The sequence below is a fragment of the Dermacentor albipictus genome, chromosome 6 (genome assembly GCF_038994185.2).
Source record: "Dermacentor albipictus isolate Rhodes 1998 colony chromosome 6, USDA_Dalb.pri_finalv2, whole genome shotgun sequence".
NCBI classification, from domain to species: Eukaryota; Metazoa; Arthropoda; class Arachnida; order Ixodida; family Ixodidae; genus Dermacentor; species Dermacentor albipictus.
Genome location: NC_091826.1, coordinates 112,474,534 through 112,487,956, shown reverse-complemented (window position 1 = coordinate 112,487,956; position 13,423 = coordinate 112,474,534). Strand labels below are relative to the sequence as shown.

The window sequence follows — 13,423 nt, the reverse complement described above, 5'->3', positions numbered from 1 at the left end:
CAAAACAATCTGCAATAATCATGTATTTATGCAGGGGCTATCCGCCTTTCTGTGTAGAACTAAACAATGAGTGCTTGGCAAGACAGATAAGGTGTAATAAGTCACAAGGATGTTTGCAGCTACAAGCACCAAGAGCCTATAATGCCAATAATGCCTTTAATGCATGAACACGAACATTCATTGGGAGATGGCTTCTGCCGGAATTTCTTCTGTTGTAGACATTTTTTCTTCTTTTTTCCAATTGGACAAATCTATCTACTACTAACAATCATTTTCATGGTAGCTGGACGAGCCCAACGTAAGAGTTCCCTCTAGTAATTTTTGTAGGAATCTTCTGATGCAAGGTGGCTCAATGGTTTTGACATTCTGCTCCTGGCCACAGGATCACGGGTTTTATTGCAAGCTGAGGTGGCTGCATCCCAGTGGACGTGGAATGCAGAAAGCAGCTACGTAGTGTGCTTTGGATGTTCAATAAAGAACGCCAGCTGGTCAAAATGAATCCAAAGAGCTGCACTGCAGCGTCCCCCAAAGCCCATTGAAACTTCAGGACGTTAAACTCGTCAATTATTTATCCCTTAGTTCTACCGTGTACGAGATATACTTCCACATTTTGCAGCTTCTAATCTGTTAATGCCTCAAAAGAAATAATAATACGATTAGCATTCTTTGGGAACTTCACTCTCTTTCCGGCATGCATGATGCATGTCTGTATCCAACCTCTTTCATGCCAACTTGAGTCGCTGGTTATGGGCCACAGTATTTGTGCTCAAATAGACAACTTGGGCCACTGGGCATGTGGGCATGTGACCCTATGTTGGTACCTGGATAGACAATCAGAACAAGAGGCAAGAAGTCAGAAACAGGAAATGGAAGGAGTTAGCTACAGATAGGTGAAAAAAGTTGGTATCAAAAGCTGCTGAGTGTGGAGAAAGAAGTCAAGTGAACAGAATGGGACCAGAGCATGCGTTGAATGTGCAATGTTCAGCTGCACAGAAGTGTCGAAGATGTTGATAACAGAAAATTTAAGAATTCAGAGGCTACAGAGAAGCGAAAAACTTGGCAACACATTGTCACCACATTCCTTTAATGCTAATGCATGCCTTTAATAATGCCTTTAATGCATGAACACGAACATTCATTGGGAGATGGCTTCTGCCAGAATTTCTTCTGTCGTAGATATTTTTTCTTCTTTTTTCCAATTTAGAGGACTTTTTGCTTTCATGTAACTTGCGATACTGCACACTTGTTCAGTGTACATGCGAATGTTGCTTCACACCATTCTTGCTTACAGACTAGGGGTGTGCGAATATTGAAATTTTCGAATACGAATCGAATACGAATAAGGCGAAAAACTGTCTTCGAATATCGAATCGAATATCGAATATATGTGTAGTATTAAAAAATTGCAAAACGAGGTAACAATAGCTTCATTACCCTTTTAAAAATAATATTGCATTTTACGAGGCTGCTTCGGGTTAAAGAGGCACTCATTATAGGTAATGCTCTGTCAGGTAAACGCTTGTTACAGATTATCGCGAAGGAAAATATACTGTTCAACATGTTCAGAAAGTAAGGGCTCTCTATGCACTGTGACATTTGTCCAGGTAACATTTTCTAGGTGCATATTTTATTGCGCATACTTACAAAGCCCGAAAGTACATCATATATTGTTATGGAAGAGCCCTGGAATAAAGCTTGGTAAAAAAAAAAATCGAAACTGATCATGTCTCATGGGCCTGATGCGGATAGACTGGAACAGAGCGTACACATTCATAGTAAGGTTCGTTACAGCACTTAAGATCACAGTGCTGTAACGCTGTGTCGTCGTTTTGTACCTTCTTTTGTCTCTGTTTTGTGTTGCGCTGTAACGAACCTTACTATGAATCCCAACAAACTGGCCCAACTTGCCATCTTAATGTAGAGCATACAGATAATGAGCGGATCATGTGAAGCTCTCAGTGAAGAAACATGTTTTTAGGAGAATGTGGAGCAAGCATATAATTCGTTAATTGCTAAATTATTCACAGTCTGTCCGAATATTCGCCGTTTCGACCATTATTCGGCCGTCCTCGAATATTCGGGAATTTACGAATATGCATTTCTCGAATCGAATACGCTTCGAATAAGGACAATATTCGATTCGTATTCGAAATTTCGAATATTCGCACACCCCTATTACAGACCACTCTGGATTCATAGTGATTTTTTAACATGGAAGTGTTTTGCCATGCCCCGCTGAAAATCTGTTTGGCAGGCATACGTATGTCATGCAATCATCATGAAAATTTCATGAGATAGTGATACTTTGCCTATCTAATGATTAGGATAGCAGGCATAGAAAGGTCAGAACAGACAGACAGACAGACAAAAAAACTTTATTTACAAGGTCCTGAGAAACTTTGCTGTAGGCAGAGATGCGGACCGCTCACACGTGGGGTTAGGCGGAGCCTAATCGCTGCATTGTGGGCTCTCTGGACAGCCCAAATATGCCGTGAAAGTTGTGAGCTCTAGATGGCAGAGCTCCATTCTTCTTCCGTGATGTGATTGGGTCCCTGTAAGTAGGGGCATCATCAGAGCATGTGTTCGAGATTGCTAACAGCCCCACAGTCGGTACAAGTAGAGCTAGAAGCCTCTGAAGTGATCGAATGGAAAAGGGCCAGGTTGGGATAGGACTTAGTCTGAAGCTTGCGTAAAGTGGATGCCAGAGGTCTAGCCAGTTTGCTATGACGGGGAGGATAAGTCCTCCTATCCAGGTGATAGTGCTTAGTGATTTCGTTGAAAGCAGTGAGAGTGTCCTGAAACTCTAGAATCTTGGAGTCTGAGCTTGCCCCTGCTCCCATGCGGTGGGTTAGTGTGTGCACTTGGGAGTGGGAGATGTCGTTGAGATTGGGCAAGGAGTCAAGCTGGGGGTCGAGGCACATCGTAAACCATGTTATGGTGGGTGGAGAGGTTATCTTCTTGAGAACCTAGTGAGCCTCCTTGGTAATAGAACCTGAAACAAAAGCCCTGACCGCCGATCTCGAATCAGTGAAGATTTGTGATCTGCTGTTATCTAGCTAGGAGCGCTATAGCGACTGCAACCTGTTCCACTCTGGATGGTGTTGAGCACTTCAGGAAAGCTGCATTCGCTATCTGTCTGTTATGATCAACGAGGGCAGTGGCGAAGTTAGACGACTGTCCATATTGGGCTGCATTGACAAAACATGCTGAGTAAGGATCGTCTCCGGTACTCTAGAGGAGGGTACACATTGTGCTGCGGTTGAACATTATGGGGAAACGGTGCGACTCGCATGTTATTCCTTTGATCTTATGAGATTTGATATTTCCGTTCTTCCATGAGGATAATGTTGATACCAAGAACCGTCGGGATCTTCTTTCCAGCTGGGGTACAGAATAGATGGGCCAATTGGGCCGACTCCTTGGCTTTGATTATTTCGTCTAATGTGTTGTGCACTCGTAGTTGCACAAGGAGGTCCGTGCCCACCCTTAAAGGCATGCCTAGTACTCTTTTGAAACTCTTTCTGATGAGCATGTTTAATTTTTTCTTCTCGGAGTTATACCAATTGTGCATGGCTGCCACATAAACTATAGGACTCATGAGGAATGTGGGGAATAATCTGAGGAGGTTGTCTTCCTGATGGCCTCCATGCCTATTCAAGACTCTGTTGATGAGCCTGACCATGTTCTCGGTCTTGGCTGCGAGCTTTTTGAGTGTCGTATTGTTACTGCCATTGGATTCGATGAGCATGCCCAGGATCCGAATGGTGTCTGCTCTGGGGATGGTACAGCTGCTTTTAGTGTAGAGTTTGATATATATTTCAGACAACGGTTTCCAACCTCTAGGTCTGGGACCTCTAATGACTGGCCTGTGGAGGAGAAGCTCAGAACTGCTCGGGGAGCACCCAAGCCCCGTATTTTCCATGTACATCTCTGTTTTATCTACAGCCTCCTGCAAGCCTAATTCAACATCTCCTTTGCTTCCTCTGGTGCACCAGATTGTGATGTCATCATCATTGCGATAGTTTCTTCATGGCAAATTAAAAAGCAGTGGCGAGACTATCGCTTTTTGTGGCGTGCCTCTGGGGCCCAAACTGAAATTGTCAGACTTGATGGTCACCGATTTTGAGCATGGCCTTGCGATCCCCAACGAACGAGCTTATCTGTGGAAGGCGTCTCCCAAATTGAGCTCTGAGATGTAGTTCAGAGGGTGAGCATGGGAGTCATTGTCAAAGGCCTTCTACAGGTATAGGCCTAAGAGGCCTCTTATATCTCTTGTGGTGTTGTCAACGATTTGACACTTGATGAGCTTCATCACGCCCTGAGTTGACAGGGCCGGACGAAAGCCCATCATGTTGCACAGAAACGATCCTGTTTATGTGCTAGTAGATGCAATTGTGTATGCATCTTCTGCCACCTTCCCCAAGCGGGACATGAGTGAAATGGGTCTGAGGTTTGCGAGTGTCAGGGGTCTTTGTGGCTTTGGAATGAGGATGACCGAGGCCTTTTTCCAGGACTCCGAGACAACCCCTCGTTGCCATATTCCAATGATTTCCTCTGTCAACCATTCTATGGAGCCATCATCCAGGTTTCTGACAGCCTGGCTGGGGATGCCACGAGGACCAGGGGCTGACCTGCCATTTAGATTCTGGAGAGCTTGCCTTACTTCGCATGCCTTGAAGGTGTTATCTAGCTTGGGCAAGATGAGCCTTTGTAGGGGGTATAGTCTTCGTCACTCGAGATGCCCAGTGGCAGACACTTGCGAGCGAGTCTGTAGAGTACGGTCTGCAATGTCTCTGATTGTAATGCCTGGTGTAGAACCTTCGCTATCACTTGTCTTTGGTTTGACTTGGTATTGGTGTAATCGAGCAGATGCTTGAGTAGGTTCCATTTAGCCCCAGCTCTCATCTGGCCATACACGGAATTGCATACCTCATGCCACTGTTGTCTGCTCAGGGTTTGGCAGTAACCTTCTATATTTTGTTGATCTACACAATCTTTTTTCGGAGCCTTTGGTTGAGTTTCTGCCCTTTCCATCTGTTTAACCGCGACATTTTAGCTTCTAGAAGATGAGCAAGGCGGCTATCCATCCTGTCCACGTCCAGTACAGTCTGGACTTTCTTTGTTGCTGCCCCGATATCCTCTTTTAACTGTCCAGCCCACTGCTCTAGGCTAAGTGCCGAGCCCAGTATTTGTGCTCGCTCTACCCTAATCTTGTGAAAATAATCCTAATCTGTAATAGCAAACTCTTTTAGGCCCCCGCTTCTCAGTTTGACGGAGGTGGCCGGGATATTGTGATCGCTGCCTAGGTCCACGTGGATGTTAGACCAAGAGGCAGACTATACATTCCCTATGAAAAAGAGGTCAGGCGTGGTATCCCTAGAGCAGGAGTTGCCAATCTTGGTCGGAAAAGCCAGATCTGTTATAAGTGTGAAGTTATTAATGACTGTAGCTTGCCATAAGTCTACGCCCTTGCGTTTAGCTTGTTGGTACTCCCATGCTTGATGCGGAGTGTTGAAGTCTCTGGCCTCCAGGAGTGAGAATGTCTTGGCCTTGCTAGTAGCCCTGTTGATGATTGCCGCGAATCTTTGCCTGAGGTCTTTGGGTGTACTGTATATGTTAAGTATAAATATACTGGTCTTGAACTGTCCGCTGGGGATGATTTCAACGAGTGTTCAACCTTATTGGATTCAAGATTGAGATCGCGGACTATGAACGCACATTTGTTGGTGACTAATGTGCTGATGCCCCTTTTCTCATCACCATACTGGGTATGAGATTTATAGCCCAGTAGGGTGACCATACCTGTGAGTGTTTCTTGTAATAGGATGACATGTGGCTTTTCCGGGTGGGTGCGAACGAACTGTTGGAGGACATTTCTTTTACGATGGAGTCCCCTACTGTTCCACTGCTAGACATTAATTTCTCTATGATGTGCCACCGTGGTGGGACATAGGAGTTAGCTTGGATTATAAAATGCTGCCAACCTTTCAGTGTCTGTATTATTCAGTTTGTCCAACGACGTAATTGGAGCCGTTGCAGAAATGTGGCGCTCCAGATTATAGCATCTCACCCCTAGTGCTCTGACCACCTCAGTGAGTTTGTCAATTACTATTAGAACTTTTTCGAATGACTCGTCAATTTTATCTATCGTCTTTTCCAATTTATGAATACTGGTGCTCTTGTCTGAGGCATGAACCACCAACACCCTCTTTTTGGGTAGAATGTCAGAAGGTTTGGTTTATTGAAAGAATTGTGCTTTTGATGACATTTATTTGTATCAGTGAGGATATTTAGGTACAATTTATTTTATCACAGGGTAATTTTGTGGACTACTGTATAGACTCGTGTAAGGGCCGCCCTCTATTTTTTAACAATTTTGACAAAGTATGGGCTTTACACGGGACCAAACCTTTTAAATAGTGGCGGCACAGTCGCCAACTTGTGCACACCCCGGATGTACCATTGCACCAGCGGTCAAAGTGCACCTCTCGCCATCTAGCAGCGGCACGTGGAAGCATGCAGCACATGAGAATTCGCTGATGCATGATCGTGGCATCGGGACACCGAGCACGATTGCTTCTCCATTGGATTTATTTTTTTCAAATATCAGGCTGCTAAGTTGGGGGTGCAGCCCTTACACGATTCTATACGGTATATGCCTGGCAACATGGACACTTTCGAGCGACACTGTGTATAATAAAGGACTGCACCTTTAATTGTGCAGTTGTATTTGTGAATGCCTAACGAAGCTGTCATTGGTTCTTAAAATACATGTTTAATTTTTGTGTTATGGCGAACTCCTTTGAAAGAGTGATGGACCAATTTTTTACTTTGCTTTAAGTTCCACAAAGCAACTAATGTCCTTTTCAATCAATCAAATAATCAATTGATATTTATTATTGCATTCCATGTTAGTTGCAGTGTCAAAATTATACAGATGAGGGTCCCAATGTTCAAGACTGCAACTAATGGTTCTAAGAAGCACACTTAAAGTACACAGTTCTACACTATTTCACACCGAACATCCCACGCGACTGGAACCACCTTCCTGCCAATCTTGTTTCCATCACGGATCATGATTTGTTCAAACAATCCTTATTTGCATTTTTTCATTGTAACTAACTGTGCCATACAGCAAGTCATTTTGTTTGTATCACGCGGTTCTTGTTTTTTGCTTTGTTGTTATTTCTTGTAGTCTGCCTTAATAGTTTCTGCATTACCGTTTCTTTTGTATAACTTTGTAACTTATCGTTCCTTTGTAACCACTCTCCCTTACAATGCATTTGCGTTGGAGGGTATTTGCAATAAATAAATATATACATATTTTTTCCATGCTTAGAAACAGCAATTATAGTAGTGGGTTGTTCTATACTGAAAATTTGAGAAACATTAGCTAGAAATTAGGCTAATGAAACAAATAATGAAAGAAACAAACAGAGAAATGAAAAAAAAAACAAGAAAGCGCTATAATTATTAAAGTTCCTGGAATACTGAATAGATATACAGCTACCTCTGAACATTTCACATACACAGCAGGAAACTTATTTGATTCGGACAGCATCGTAAGTAATCCTCCAGGTGAAAGAAAATGAAAACAGGGAGACAGGAAATAGAGGCATAACATATAAACAACACAAGTGTTCACTAATGCTAGTGCTTTTTACTGTTTGCTAAGTCAATGCAAGGGTAGCAGAGTGTTAAGCATAACACTATTAGTACACACTGCTAAGGATTTCACGAGACATTTGATGTAGAAAAATTACAGAACCCGTATTTATTGTGTAGCAGTAAACCAACATGTAATGAAGCATAATCTGTGCTGCACACAGCACTTCATTTCAACGCTATGTGAGACCGATTCCTCTACATCACTATGAGAACAATGAGTAGCCAATAAAAATAAAAATAAAAAAATGTCCAAATTAAAATTGTTGAAAGGAAGCTCAAAAACAATAAAACCCATTTCATTTATGCAATACACTGTTGCAATAAGCAAAGCGATAGCAACATTCATTATCGATTTTAAAGAATCGTTCAGTCGAGCAATTTTCGAGCCATGTACAATTCTCCACGTTTTTAATATTCTTAGGGGAGAGCCGACTGACATGACAGGCAGGGGCTGTTGTATTCGTCTAAGCCTCCATGAGATAATTAAAGTCTTGGAGAGCTGTACACTGTGACATGCCTAATGTTATGCAAACAATGCCTTCAATGATATGACATTTGGTAAAGAGCATAAATTACAGTTGCTTTGGATATGATCCAAATGATGCAGCAGTTACACACTGGTTAACAGTCTGAATCACAGTTGCTTTGAATATGATGTAAATGACCAAGAGTTGATTAATATACACGAACAGAGAAATGCCTGCTCTGACCTGGAAGCTGCTAAGTGTCTAAATGTCCTTGTAAGCTTAAGCAATGATGCTGTGAATATACAGTAAATGGGCACACATATACACACACAAGAAATAAAAGAACACAGTGCACTTACTTTAAACCACAGCAACCACTGGTTTCTTACACTTTCTCACATTCTTAGTTGCAGCACAAAGCAGCTTGTCTACATTGTGTAAAACGTGATAGGTAACGTACAAGATGCAAGATAGATTGTTTTCAATAAACCTTACAGCTTTGCAAAAGTGAAACCAAGTTTTTTTTCTTTTTCTTTTCAAAAAGAACCAAATAAAGGATTGTGTTAGTGCCCACTTATGCATAGCCTGTCCTCACAGAAATAAAGCAACCCGAACTGCATTCGTGATGGTAAATGGTTGTTACTATTGTAGCACATGTTTGGCAGCTGCTTGATTTCTGTGAAGCTTGCCTCAAACTACAGCATGCTAACTCACTAAATGAGAAATTTGGGTATCCTTGCAAGATAAGGTAAGCAATGTTACTCAACTTCTGCTTGTAATTAGATTTCTGATTTGAAACAATCATAGAGAATTAAACAAAAAGCAAGTAGACAGATGTTCAGTTCAAGACAAAACAATGAAAAGGACTTTCAGCCTGTGGTAAGCTTATGAGTACAAAGGGCGTTAAACACAAAACAGGACTCAAACAGCTGTCAAGCGTCTTTTCATGTTATAGTGCAGAACTGAAGTGTTTTTGCCAAGCTGTAGGTCTATTAGTACACCGCAGTACAGTGAATTCAAAGTTCACACGTAGTAGGTAGCAGTTATTTCATGAGTGGTTATAAAAATATGTAACATGGAAACTAACAAAGCACTAAAAGCAATACAAACTTGTCCTTTCTTTGCAAGAACACTCTTGAGAACGATAAAATAGATAGCCTAATAATGCGTGCAAACTGCAATGTAACATGTTTTATGAGTAAGGCTGCAAAACCATTTACTCAGAAAGTACTCGTCAGCGCTGTTAGCTTCTGAAAGCACTTCACAACTTGGCCACACTTTTCAGTAAAACAGAGCCAAAAGTGATCTTTGGGAAAAGCTAAAATGGTCATTATATTGTAGGACTATCCTCAACTTCCATCACATTGTTGCATGTCTGCTTTTCTCTAGCAGGCCAACTCCTTTTGTGCTTAGTGAGAATGGACAACTGAAGTCAGGGGTGTTCAGGTCTGAGGCAGTACTCAGTCCAGGTTCTGTGTCTTCAACCAGGCATGGTACTTGTTCAGCATGTGGTCGTTGGGCTTGACCTGAGAAAAAAAAAAAGAGAAATGAGAAGGGCAAGCATATATATACAACTGACAAAGCGCAAAACAAGGGAACGAACAGGCCAATGACCGTTACCGAAAGAGGCGCATGCCTGCCTACCCTTCAGGAAGAATGGCATTCAAGCATAAAAAATTGAATTAAATTGTGGAGTTCTACATGCCAAAACCACTATACGATTATGAGGCACTGGAATCTGCACTGGAATCTAAGTACACAAGCAATTTTGCATTTCGCCCTCAACGAAATGCTGCCGCGGTGGTCAGGATTGAAACTATGACCTCGAGCTCAGTAGCACAACAGCGGGTGGCATACAAACATCGAAATTGAAGGCACAAAGAAGGGAAAGAAAAATGGAGGAAGGAACAAGAGACACCACAAGGACTGAAGTAAAACTCTTGACAAAGAATAAAGCATGGAAATAGGAACAGAAAAAGGAATGGCCACAGGGCGCACCAGTTAAAAAAGTATTCAGAAATGAGAGAGAAAAGAAAAGAACTTCAAACGATAAGCTTAAGTCAGTTTTTCTCAGAAAAGCAAAGAGTGCTACCCAGCCTCATCGTGTCAAGATTCAGGCATACGTTGAGGCTCATATGCTGCAGGCCAGAGAGAGTACACCACAGGCTGTGCAAGTGCAAGCATACAAAGAGCAGACAACAAGCGCTGACTTTCATCTGCTGTTTGTATCGAAAGTGAGAAAAACCACATGCATTGTCCAGTGCTGGGCACTGTAAATGCCACTGCTTTAACCCTTTCAGGGTCGTTTCTTTCACCATATGTGACTGCCCAGGGTCGATTTTTTTGTTGCAGATTCCAATTCTGCTGAGGGACCTATTTCGAAAAAAAAATCACAATTTTTCTAGGGTGACCGTAAAGTGAGAAAAAAAATTTTGCGTTGGTATATATGTACTGTTTATTCATGAATAACAACAAGAAAAAAAGGAAATACTTTTATAAGAACTAAACATTTGATGCATTGTTATACACATAGTTCAAGGCTTAGAAAATGTGCAGATGAGAATATTTTGCAAGTCTCAAATGTTCCTGCTCTCAGACTAATATTTACGTCCATAGTGTAATCGAACTGCCTAGGTGAGCGCACTGAAGGAAACTGTGAGGTTGTGTGCCCGTCAAAAAAGCAAAACATTTGACAAACTTCCGGTAATCTTCATCTTATCGCCAACCAGAGGCAATTAGCTTTTGCAAGTCTCCAAAAAAGAAAGAAAAGAAAAGGAAATGCATGCACGGTGGCGTCTTTCCTATGCGTACCCTTGTGAGCACTAAACAAGCGAGAGACAGGCGGTTGGCCTTCGAGCGATTAGTAACGAAATAGCCATCAGTTTTGCGAGTGCAAGAAGCTGAAACTGCCCGCGGAACAAAACACAAATCGCCGACCACCCGCGCGCGTGCTCGTCAATGTGCGAGCGGTAGTATATAGATGCACCGGAACAAACTAGCTCTAAAACAAACCATGCAACGAAAACCGAGAGAGGGAGGTGCGAGAAAAGAATTCCCTCTACTCCCACATAGTGGCAGCACATGCCAGGAAAAAAAAAAAGGAAAATTAGGAAATTGGCGCGCTTCTTAAACGTACAGATGGCACTGTAAATATACAGCATCGACCATTTTGGACTTGTTCGCAGTGCCGTATATTTATGTCATTGACCCTAAAAGGGTTAAAATGAGCAAGACTTTAGGAAGGACTAGTTTATCTTCCTGAGACCCGAAGACTAGTCAAGGAGATAATGACTTTCAAGTTGGTTCTTATTATCAACTGGCGTATTAGGAACATGAAAAACAAATTTGTATAAATACCACAGTTAGATACTGAAAACGTAACTTATATGTACAAAGAGAAAGTTGCTGTTAATTGTGTTCATTGCAGTGAAAACAGCTTTTCTTCATGGAAACACAGACATGGAGGTGTAAGATGGTGTAGTGGCTTGGCATGTCAATGCTACATCCTGTATTCTTGTCAGGTTGCAGTATACAAAGCATACTTCACAGGTGCTTTTTATCGTCTTTGACAATACAGTGGGCTGCATCAAATCAATATTAATTATCAGGAAAGTCGACAGGTAGAATTTGATTAAGCAACTTTTATACAGTTCACCAGACATATGACTTCTTATCCAGGATAAATATTTTACTTATTTGACTACCAGTTAATTTTGATCTGGATTGAAGGTAATGTGCAATATAATGTACACCAATGAGCAAAAGCATATGGACCACAGGCTCGGCAAGAAAACAGAATTTCTTCATAATTCAGATGCACAAACTGAAATCGACAACTTGACAGGAAAGTTCACAATGGCAAATTTGGGTTGCAGTCCTAAAGGTCAAGTTACATATACAGGCAGAAAAGAAAATAGGCTTTACTGTGGAAATGATGGTCCATACACCTTTGCTCAGGGGAGTACAATGGTTTCTTAGGAGTACATTTTAATGAAGATGTAGGCTTGAAGTGGCCAGCAGTAATTGAAAAGAAAAAGTCTCTGTTAGCAACCAACACTACAACAATGGAACAGATGAAGACAAACTCCCGAGTCAAAACACTGGCTTGGGACTGAGTGTTTGGCTCGTGCTTCTTTTGAGTGTTTCTTTTAATTTGAACAAATTGTTCTGTGGCATGCGTGTGTCTTTAAATAAAACCATGCAGACTTCAACACATCTCGCTTGAATCAGTGTTTTGTTCAAAGTTTAGCCTGACAACTGAAATAATGGCTTATAGAGCCCACTAGGTGACACATATAACTGCTTGATCAGTTCACAGCTTGGTAACAATTTTCTCTGGCATAGCAATCACTCCTAGGCAGAACCACTACAGGTGGAGAGATATTTGTTGCTGATGCTGGAACAGAATGCTTTAGACGACAATGCATGGGGTTGCCATGTGGTAGAAGGTGGCCCGTGCCTCTTTCCATTCGAGAAAGGTTATGGGGGAGGGAGCAGACATATAGAAGGGTTAGGATTATTGCGCGTGTGTTCCAATGAAATAAAGATTTTTGGGCTCGAAGGATAGAGTGGCACTTTGAAAGGAGGGAAGCAAGTGCAATTTCTGGTGTGGAAATAGAATGGTCATTTTTGTCCACTGGATCGTTGTACTGATTCTGACCTATTGCATTAAGGTAGAAGTGTGGACGTGTTCGAAAGGACGCATACTTAATAATCAGTGCGAAAACAACAGAAGACACAGAGTTAGAAGAACACAGAACGAGCGCTGTGTAACAATTGAAATTTATTGAGCAAGATGCTGAAAACAAAAACAAAAAACAAATAAATCAACACCTGCGTGCGAAGGTGTTGTCAAAGATTGTATCATCGAATACAATGATGAAATCGTCTTTGATAAGAGCAGCTTGGTAACTGCTGAAGCCTTTTTAGAGCTCCTGAACTTCTATATGAAGTCCACATTTGTATCATGGGAACTCGACTTGTTTATTCAGAAGTATCTAGTGTGCGCTGGCTTTAGGGTGGCATTAATTTTAAGCGACATCTTTTTGAGTGTTGTAGATCGGCTGGTGGAAATGGGAATACATCGTTTAGGTAGTGAAGGTTTTTTGCTACGTTAATGATTTTTTAATTCTTTTTAGGAGGGATTGTCCCCCGTTTCACCATGTCAACCTGTTGAAAACTTTCAAGGAAAGAGCTTGTGGGTTAAATTTCACTTGCGAATTGCCAAAAGATAATTCATTGTACTTTCTCGACCTACACTTGTTTTTTCCACAAGACCACATTTGCTG

At 41.8% G+C, this 13,423-nt stretch overlaps 1 protein-coding gene across 1 annotated transcript in view; it reads right to left on the bottom strand.

The window, feature by feature from the left end:
* Window positions 1-7,751: 7,751 nt before the first annotated feature.
* The window catches only part of LOC135913311 (nucleolar protein dao-5-like), a 105,668-nt gene continuing 99,996 nt past the window's right edge, over window positions 7,752-13,423 (bottom strand). The window contains exon 8 of the mRNA XM_065445907.1: window positions 7,752-9,661. Within this exon, the coding sequence (XP_065301979.1) occupies window positions 9,596-9,661 (66 nt within the window). The 3' untranslated portion in view covers window positions 7,752-9,595. The remainder of the gene's footprint in view (window positions 9,662-13,423) is intronic.